Genomic DNA, 11,101 nt, shown 5'->3' on the forward strand with positions numbered 1-11,101 from the left:
GAAGTGGGAGACCAAATTGGAGGTGGAAATATGGAGTGAAAAAGATTTTGTGTGATCGGGGCCTGAACATGCAGGAGGGTGAAAGGAGGGCAAGGAATAGAGTGAATTGGATTGATGTGGTATACCGGGGTTGACGTGCTGTCAGTGGGTTGAATCAGGGCATGTGAAGCGTCTGGGGTAAACCATGGAAAGCTGTGTAGGTATGTATATTTGCGTGTGTGGACGTATGTATATACATGTGTATGGGGGTGGGTTGGGCCATTTCTTTCGTCTGTTTCCTTGCGCTACTTCGCAAACGCGGGAGACAGCGACAAAGCAAGAAAAAAAAAAAAAAAAAAAAAAATATATATATATATATATATATATATATATATATATATATATATATATATATATATATAACTTTTTCGTACTTTTATACATGTTCGGTGCTTATTGCACCAACGAGGTAGGGCCAGGAACAGACTAAGAAATAGCATCATTCGCTCACATCCACTCTCACGCTGTCATGTATGATACACCGAATTTGCACTGTACGGGAAGGGTTGCACGCTCCTGTGTGTCTTTTATTGGCAGATTGAACGAAACTGTAGAAAAACAAGAGCAATGGAAATGGTTTTGGCATTGTTCAAATCTAGATTTAAGAAGACATAGATATAACACGGGATTGGAGGACGGCATTTTGAACTCCCAGTTTACAAAAATGGAATACGCTTCCTTTGTTTCCATTTGTACTGGGAAACGTCGACGTGTAGAATCACCATACACTTCACTTCGTGTTACATTGCTCATTATTTGAAGAAAGTTTGCCCTTTAAGCTTGTACATCTAATGTTTACTGACATCAGTGGATGAGTTAAATCTTATCTTCGAAGAAAAGGCATGTGTGGTACTTAACTGCGCGTCTCGTTGTCAGCATATTTAGAGTAAAATATCGTAGACAAATCTTTTACTTTCAACTTTGGCGGTAGGTTGTTTGGGCTATAGGTCTATCAGATGAAAGCCGACGTCAGAATAAATGAATGAAGGCTGTCATCGTCAGACTACACCCATCAACTGAAAAATCTCGTAAGACCATCTGCACGTGTTGAGGATAATTCTAAAACCCACATACGCTCTCACTATGTATGTGGCACATGCCTTGACTGTGGTCCGCACCAGAGGACGTGAGCAGTCGACGCACGATGCCTCGTAGCACACTTTATTTGTTACATAATTGCTGAAAGCAACTTGAACCACGTTAGGGAGGGTTCACTCGACCCCCCATTGTGGTAGACAATCCGTGTGGGGACAGTAACGCCGGGCAGTGATGGGCGTGGTAATTGGCAGAATGGGCGTAATCGGACGACAATTGGCACTTCCCGCCCCCGCCCGCATGGCGTCCAGGGTGACGTTGCGCGCTACACCGGAGATACCTTGTTGACGCCGCCCGCGCTCGCCACCCTGGGGCAGGAGGGAGGTACTGTGGGCAACGGTTGTCGTGGTTGCGAGGGTACTGTGGTCGTGGGGGCGCTGGGTGGGGCAACAAGGAAGTAATAGAGCGTCACAGGTCACCAGCAGGGCGGCGTCCACACTGGATGGTCCTTGACAGGCAGACGTTCGGCACGGGCAGACCCGCACCGTGATGCGGCTCAAGACGGATCACCAATACCAGGTTGATGTTGGCGGACCGTGAACCTCAGTATTGTCGTCTGAAGTGTCAATTAACGGTGAACTGGTGTTAAGAGACTAATGAGTGGAAACAAGTTTAGTTTCTAAATATTAATTGAATATTTATACTTACAAACTCGTTCTTTGGCCAGAATTCTAGAGCTGATCACATTCATACTGTAGGATAATGTCAACATGGTGGATTACCATTCTTCAGATACCATCAGCCTCACACATCACATCTAGTCATCGCGCTCTCACGCTACCACACCATCCAGTCACACGCACCATCGTCTTGGCTCTCGAAACTCACACTTTTACCTCGCTTCCGCAAGCCTTCATCCTTCAAGATTCTAAAGCAAACTTTTTTTTGTGGGTGAGCGTCCTCTCTCTACATACTCAAGGTGGGGTAGGCAACCACCGACTAGGAAGGTGTTACCGCCCGGGTTTCGGGAGGGTTAGTGACGGCCGCACAGAGCCAGCACTTCGGTGGCTGTTGACCCTCCCTGGCCCGGATTATTTTTTTTTCTTTTTACATTCTGCCTTACCCACACGTTGGGTATTGGCATTCACTCCGCAGACACACTCTATCTCATACAAAAAAAACTTGACAACTCGTAATTCATTCGACTCGTTATTCTTAATTTACATTTTCTTGCGGTGAGCGCTACATTCTTACGTGATTCTCTCACTCGAGTAGTTGGTAGGCAGCCATCGACCAGGGTTACTGGGTACTACCCGCGATCACTTCAGTGGCTGTCAATTTTCACTCGACCCATGTTAGGCTTTTATTTTGCCATACCACACAGAGGCTCCTAGAATTCGTTATTCAGACATAACCACTTCATTTTATGTAGCACATAACTCACACGAGCCTTCATAATTAGATTTTCCTGTGAATATCGCTGAGCACTAACCCTGTCTCTTAACGATCTCTTGTAAATACTCTTTCTCATTTATTTGTTTATGAAGGACATATAGGACAGCCTGATGTGACTTTCTGACAAGGAACATTTTACATTATCATATAGTTGATTGTGAAGGTTTACGGGTTTAAGAAAAAAATGTCCGAGACGCTGCTCAATGTTTAAGTTTTGGTACTGCATGTTTTGCTGGTAGTAATAGTTTATGAGTTGATGTGTATCAATCACTCATATTTTTCACCAAGTGGTATTTTTTTAATAGTTACACTTCTAGATTTTTTTATTTCAGTAACAATGTTGTTATGCTCATGTGTTCAGGGCTCGAGTAGTGTGTGTCTGATGCTAGGCATATGCAGACAGCCAGCCATCAGGATGATTATCCTGCCGTGGTTCTTTATCCGGGCTGCTGGTATGGGCTTCCTGTGTGGTGATGCCACACTGTCGTTGCTGCCATTTGTCTTTGGTTTTTCACATTTACATTTAAGGCTGTCTGGTTAACGTCAGTTGTAATACTCACCCATATGGACGGGTAATGATGATTTAGGGTCAGGAGAACGTCGTTGATAAGTTAGCTGTGTTTAATGGTAAATTAGGTATGTGAATCGTTCATTGTAGAAATGATCATTTGTATTCTTCCACCCTATACAGAATAAGATTGTTTTTTCTCGTCATGTGGAGATGCATACCTCCTGTTGCAGTATTCTTCACCCTTTTGTAAACTAAGAATCCATTCCCGTTACAGATGGGATGGTGAACAATATCACTCTGTGGCAGTTCTTGCTGGAGCTACTCCTGAGTAATCAGTACAAGCACATCATCTCATGGACCAACTCAGAGGGAGAATTCAAGCTGCTGAACGCCGAGGAGGTAGCCCGGCTCTGGGGCCTACGCAAAAATAAGACTAATATGAACTATGACAAATTGTCTCGTGCCCTTCGTTATTACTACGACAAGAACATTATCAAGAAAGTCCTCGGACAGAAGTTTGTGTACAGGTGAGTTGAACTGAGCGGGACGCCTGAGGTTCAAATATTTATTGTCTGATGTAAACCATAGTTTCAGAGATCGTTTTAGGTAATAGAGGTTTAAATATTTACAACGGTCACGAGATCATTATTGTATGTGTTTTAAGAGGGTTTGATGGTTCGTAAAACACTAACACGTGTTCGAGTGATGAGGGAGTGATGGCGTGATGGTGGCAAGGAGGGATTTGAATATAGATTTGGATGGTGAGGGATTTATTGCTGTGATAATGAGTGAAAGGGAGTTGGAGTCTGTAATCTAGTTTATGAGATTATAATTGGAGAGAGGGAAGGGGGGGGGGGGTGTAATAAAATGTATTGAAATGTCAAGATTATGGTAGGTAAGGGAATTTTGGGGATAGGTTAATGGGACCAAAGTGCACTGTATACTTCGGTCACGCTGTTTAAGGCCATGACCTTTGGGTTTATATAAAAGGCTGATTCTCAGCATTCTGCTGGTTTATATATTATTTTATGCTACAGTAAATGAGCACGGATGTTTACACGACCCCTGTTCTCTGTGCATTGCATTTGGTGTTATTTACTGCCTTGCAAATCTGTTGCACTAAGTGGGAATTAAGTTTCAAGTGTAAATTAAGAACCAACCCTTCAAGTTATCTAATCAAATTATTGTGTATAACGAATGTAGGTGAAACATAAAGGTAAGTGGAGGTTATGGTGTATCGATTACCATAAGCATGAATTAACATAACTTGTAACGTTTTTGATGTACATACGACTCATTCCATATGTATATATATATATATATATATATATATATATATATATATATATATATATATATATATATATATATATCCCTGGGGATAGGGGAGAAAGAATACTTCCCACGTATTCCCTGCGTGTCGTAGAAGGCGACTAAAAGGGGAGGGAGCGTGGGGCTGGAAATCCTCCCGTCTCTTCTTTTTTTTTTTTTTTTTATTTTCCAAAAGAAGGAACAGAGAAGGGGGCCAGGTGAGGATATTCCCTCAAAGGCCCAGTCCTCTGTTCTTAATGCTACCTCGCTAACGCGGGAAATGGCAAATAGTTTGAAAGAATATATATATATATATATATATATATATATATATATATATATATATATATATATATATATGGTTACAATAAGTCTGAAAGAAATTTTTTGACAGGTATCTAGGAGTGCGAGTTACTTAGGTTTTGTTGTTGTACACATCAAAATATAATGGTATAGTGTTCAGCTCTCTTTTAGTTTTCTCTCTTAAGCATTACGAAATTAGCTTTAATGACAAAGACAAATAGTTTTTATTGGAGAAAAAATTGGCATTAATTGGGTAAGAAGACTGCTATCGCTTCAGTCCATTCAGCTTGTAAATCCCATTGGTCTGGATTCCCTAAGAAGCATTACAGTAATTACCAGTTTTGATATATTACTTTGGGGAAAATTTAGATTGTAGCGCTGTTGTGCATCATGGGTATTGGTATTTAACTTAAGAGACTTAAGGCCAGTCTAATTGTTTGATTTTTTTTTTTTTTTTATTGATCGGCATTTCTCACCTTAGCAAGGCAGAGTCAGAAAGAGACGCAGAATGGATGCGTAAGCTCACATCCATTTTTGTAGCTGTCATGTGCTAAGCACCGAAACCACAGCTCCCTATCCACAACCAGGTCCCACAGACTTTTTCATGTTGTTAAAGATATATTAATTGAAAATATTTTGTTAGTATGTATTTCTGCTTGAAATTATTCTAGCAGAAAATGTTCCAGGATACTGCATTAGCCTTCATACTGTAATACATTTTCCTCAGTAGAACAGAAAAATTAATATGGATTTATTGTAAATTATTAGTTGAAAAAATAATGAAATAAACATATCTCCGTTTGCCACACAAAATTGTTACTTTCAATTAATTGATTGGATGAGGTCCCTTTTATTTTAAGAATCTTTTGAATTTGAAAATCTAACTCAATGGTAATTCTTATTACAAAACTACACATCAGTAACTTATTCTAAAATGAAAGAAATATAGCACTTTCGTGATTACTTTTAGCAATGAACAATAAAAGTGAGCTATTTTAAGCTTAGCCATATATCCTTTTTATTTATGCTAGTTAAAACACTTGTAGCATCCTAGAATCAAAGTATACAGAGGACTTTTTGTCATACAGGATTAGACTGTGATGTGACATGTCAAAATTTTTATATGTGGCAAATATTTCATAAGGTTGTAGTAGAAGTGAACTTCTATTGGTTTTTGTTTTTGAAAGTGGAGTAAGATCAGGTGAATTTAGAATTCGGAATTTGAAGCAAATGAAAAGATATTTTCATTGCATAATTGAAATAGATTTCCTCAAATTTGATTTTCCCTACAAATTATGTAAACATTTAAAAAAAAATGTATTTTGTCTTAACAATTTGAGCATTAGTTTGAAATTCCCACATGACCTTGGGAGGGCAATAATGTATTGGAGTGTTTTGTTAGTGGTAGCGGATGTGATTATGATAAGTGCTATCTGATAAGCATGACGATAGTGACAAGAGATAACATATGGTCAGGAGGCACTTAAGTACAGGAGGAAATTTATCAGTAAAACAACATCAGGTCTGTTATGCAAATGAGACAAAAGCGGGTGGTAATTGAGTTAAATAAAGCTGTGCATTGTATCATAAAACGTAGCTAAACTAAATTTTCTCAGAACTTCTTTTCTGATCCTTTGTTCTAACTGACATTTGAAACATGAACATGTCATAAGAGCATGGTCAAACATTTTCTAACATGACTTTGAGAGACTAGAGACAGGTCTCAGTCAAGTCTTCCAGTATGCCACAGGTAATAAGATCTTCAGTGCTATGGGTGAAATAAAGAAACTAGGGCAGAATACAGACCAAGAAAGAGATGAAACATTGGAGTGTAGGAGGCTTTCAGGTAGAATATATTTCAGATAGAATGTACTGGGTCACTGTTGTATACTAGAGTTAAAACTGTCTGGGCTGAACCAGGGCACTGTACATGTGAGTTATCTGTGGATGGTAGGCACTAGTTTCTGTATACTATTTATTACAGTTGGAAAAAGAATTTGTACCAATGAGGGTTTTTTTTTTTCTTTTTTTTTTTTTATAGATGCCACCTTGAAAAGGAGAAGCAATTCCCTCTCATAATCCTTTCTATATTTCAGTTAGGCCTGGCCTTTACATAGACTTTTGTCCATGATAAGCTTTCAACTTTAGAAAAATTAAATCTACTTATAAACTAGACAGTGAAAGTCTACAGTCACATCTGGTATTAGTTATAAAATCTCCCTGTAGATAATATATGTATTGACAGGTCAGTCTCTTTTTAAGTAGATTAGCATGATTAGTTTTCAGTAAGGAACAACATTTATCTCTACATTTTATTTACTGTTATTCTCTATCTTTATATGTTGTAACACATCCCCCATCATCATTCTGTTTCTGTTCTCCCTCAAGAAATATTTACAAGAAACATATTTCCTTTGCTTTTTACCTCTATTCACTAAACAGTAAGAATGGGGGGAATGGGGGCCCATATGTAAATTAAACTTATGGGGTACATCTGGAGTACATAATCTCCAAATGCATTCATGCACAACTCAAGGGTATGGGTATCATAGGTGTGTCGGAGCATTATATCTTTTAAAAGTTTCATGTCACTTTACATTTTAACCCCCACTATGCAGCATTTGATATGAAAGCATTATTTCTTGTGTTTATTAGTATCTATCAGAATAATGATAGAAATTGATATAGTTATTGTACTTTTACTCAAAAACCAAACACAAGCCCTACCAATGGGATTTGAACATTATGTTCAATATTGTAATGAATATATGGATAATTTTTCATTTACTTCTTACATCCCATTTCAGATATATGTTACACAGAAATGGAGTGATGACCTGGTTTTAGGGTATTTTAATATCAAAAGAGTAACCCAGCAGTTAGGCTAGAACCCATTGTAGAACTTCAGATCTGACATTTTCCATCCATTAAGTGCTCATACATCAGTGTTCTTTAAAACTATTGTGCCAATGTGAACCAGACTTGGCAGGAGTGGTCCTTTATCAAAATTATTTTTCTGACCCCAGCCACCATCCAAGATGGCTGCTGTTTTTATAAATGGTCTGTCTGTGAACTTTTCATACTTCAGCATTCTCCTCAGAAGGTTTTTGACCCAATTCGATCCAAGGCTGGAAGGGATGGGACTCTTCAGACTTGTTTCTATAGAACCCAGCCTTCTTTCAGAGTGGCTTTTGTTACTAGAATCATTCCGTCCACTGAATTTTCAGACCTCTTCTTAGAAACTACAGGGATAATATAAACCAAACTTAGCAGAACTGCTCTTTGGGTGATCCTTTTTTCAAAACTGTGACTAGTGACTCCAACCGCCATCGAAAATGGCAGCTTACACTTAACAAAAAAATTCATTAAGCCATAGCTTATTTTCATCAGAGTTGCCTCAGATTTCAAGTTTTAACTTTGTAGTTTTTGCTGATTATGTAATTGAAGCCAGTTTTGTGTAAAATTCACATAAAGATCTCTGAAATGAACTGGCCAGTTTGAAACAAACTTGACAGAGATGATCCTTTGGTGGTCCCTTTTTAATATTGTGTTTGGCAAACCCAACCACCATCCCACTGCTACTATAAGTATAATTTCTTCAAATACACATAACTTTATTTGCCTCCAACATGAACTGAAAGTACATGAATTGTTTAGCATATCTCACTAGTTTGTTTGAAATATATGTTTTCAACTAATCTTGAAAATGCAAATTGGCCAAATTTTACCTTTTTTTTTTTTTTTTCCAAATTTAAAACCAGGGGAGTGATATAGGCCTGTGTGAGCCTCAATAATGAGTTATGCAGACGAAAATCATATATAAGATATCTGTAATGTTACTAGATAAAACATTATTGTGTGTTGAATATGGATGAAATCCCCTCATCCTGCTACATAAAGAAGTTAGAAAAGGGACTGCTTAATTATAATTTGCTACTTGAAGATAGTTTAAAGATTTGTGTTTGATTCAGTGTACAATGCAGTAGGATGTGGCATGTTACCAAGACAAGATGCAGATTAAGGTACATATTTGGCCAGTATCTTTCACATTGCATTGTTTTATTCTCATTTAAGTGACAAAGACATAGTATATAAAATTAGGTTGAAGGCCATTGGTTATTTGTCTTTTCAGGTTTGTTTCGTTTCCGGAGATTGTGAAAATGGAGAACAAGATTCCCTTCCATGTAAAGATGGAGAGCCTGGGAAGCAATAGCAATACTAAAGCCACTAGTGGAGGCATGTCACCGTACTCATCAGGTGCATCAGGACTACAACCAGGTGCTCCCTCCCCCTCTAGTAGTCATCATGGAGGATCTAGACTGCCCTCACCAGCACAGGCTTCAACACACCATCTGGCAACACCACCACCAGCACATATAGGCTCCTATTCTTCCTTAAGTAAGTGGCTAATCATTTTTTGTATCTTAATACATGACCCGTGTATCTGAAATTGCCTCTGGTTTATTTCCCATATTTTGGCACTCATTTGAGATGAGATATGGAAATGTGTTAATTTACAGATATTCAAATCAGATTAAATTTGCAGAATTGTGGGTCTTTTCTGAGTATTCAAAATCATTCCTGGCAAGTTATATTGAATTAAGTAAAAACTACAATGTGCTTCATTCCCCTTTGGTACTTGAAACTCTTGTCAGAACTGAGAAAGCCATACATTACAATTGCCTGACTCTTGCTCATGAAGAGATGGAGTGACAGACTGATAGCAAATTAGATGAGCAAACTAACTTAGCAAATGAATGATAGTTCTTTCTAGAGTCTGTTGTAAAATCTGTGTCACCTACAAACAGCAGTCGATTTACATCCCATGTTCCACCAACCCTTACCCCAAGACCCTCATATTTACCTCCCTCACCACCCCTTTCCATGAACATATTAACACCCAAAGTGACATCATACTTCTATTAGGCAGTCCCACCTTCATCAGGAACAACACATCCTTTTCCTTTCCTTCTCTCGCACACACACACACACACACACACACACACACACACACACTGTACTCTCCATGCTATAACTTATCCTAGCATGTAGTACTTTCCAATAGAGACATAAATGAAGTCTTCCACTGTGCCACTTAGAACAACATGCTCTCTAAATTGCAACTCCTCCATTATGGGGAAAATGAAGAAATTAGAGACAGTCAGAATACTTGACAGAAACAAACACTGTCAAAAACCAATTGAATAATGTGGAAGGCCTATCAGTAATAATGCCTAACAACGTAACCTTCAGCGAACACAGCAAAACAACAGCTGCCACTTTCAGAAGGATGGTGAGATGGATCCCGCAGGCTTATGAGACAAGAGAAGGAAAAACCGATGATGGCATTTTGTAAAGTGCTAATTCTCTCACAAATAGAATATTTCTGTGTATTCTAACATCACCCTGCATGTTAGGTAATTGAAATTACTTGAAACAGGTGTACTCCCTGTAGAGCATGTGAGAATTTATCATCTATACCTGGAAAGTCTTAAAGGGCATGGCCCCCAGCTTACATTTAGAAGTAACTTCCTACTAGCATAACAGGCTTGGAAGACTGCAAAATACTTTATCTGAAGTACAAAAGTGTGATATGCCCCAAAAGAGTGAACATTTTAAAGATCTGGGGCCTAAGACTTTTTAACACTTTGAGTGCAACCATCATAAACACCATTTGATAATGGAAAAGTTTAAGAGTTTACAAAGTCTACCAGACCAGTAAGGCTGCAGCCTCCAACAACTCAGTCAACCAGTAATCCAACCCAGCTGCCTGGGCTGAGCCCAAGTTGTAGGGGTGATAGACCCCTGAAACCTTCTTCAGGTAAACTTCAAGCATCCCATAAATTTGAAGTGCATTTCACAAGGCATGTTTGTCAATGCCATGATGTGCTTGCTCCAGATACATATTTGTCACAGACTAAGCACTTTCTTCATTCACGAATTTCTCATACAAACTTCTAAGAAGACACCTGGTCTGCACATCCTCTACCTCCTGAAGCCACATTGCTCATACCCAGTCAAATGCTCTGTGCATGTCATGATCTGCTTAATCTCCACACTCCCATACAGCTTACTTGCCTATGAACAAAGGCATCATAAATGCATGTGCTTTTTGGCTTTAGACCAAGCTCCAGGCGTAGAGGAATCTTTGAAACTAACGTAAGGTGGAGTATTTTGGTCACTTTCATGAACTGAAGGCTCACCAGCAATGTTTCCCTTCCCCAACCTTAGAGAAGTAGCATCAGGGACAGACAGTTGAATCTTCAAGGAAATTATAGTCTGTTATATCATTCCTTTGTTCCTACTTTTGGAAAATAATAACATAGGTAGGGAAGAATTCTTGCCCTACCCCTCACATTCACCCTATACAACACACAGATGAATATTATTTTCCCCCACAACCCCCAAGGAAATGGAAAAAAAGAATCTGTACTAGCAAGAGGTCAT

At 38.7% G+C, this 11,101-nt stretch overlaps 1 protein-coding gene across 9 annotated transcripts in view; it reads left to right on the forward strand.

The window, feature by feature from the left end:
- LOC139754578 (uncharacterized) overlaps window positions 1-11,101 on the forward strand; it is a 305,334-nt gene that overhangs the window by 288,711 nt on the left and 5,522 nt on the right. For all 9 annotated transcript variants that reach the window (XM_071671964.1, XM_071671969.1, XM_071671967.1 and 6 more), the window contains 2 exons: window positions 3,315-3,567; window positions 8,787-9,052. In XM_071671964.1, the coding sequence (XP_071528065.1) occupies window positions 3,315-3,567; window positions 8,787-9,052 (519 nt within the window). The remainder of the gene's footprint in view (window positions 1-3,314; window positions 3,568-8,786; window positions 9,053-11,101) is intronic.

The sequence above is a fragment of the Panulirus ornatus genome, chromosome 17, assembly GCF_036320965.1.
Source record: "Panulirus ornatus isolate Po-2019 chromosome 17, ASM3632096v1, whole genome shotgun sequence".
Lineage (NCBI taxonomy): Eukaryota > Metazoa > Arthropoda > Malacostraca > Decapoda > Palinuridae > Panulirus > Panulirus ornatus.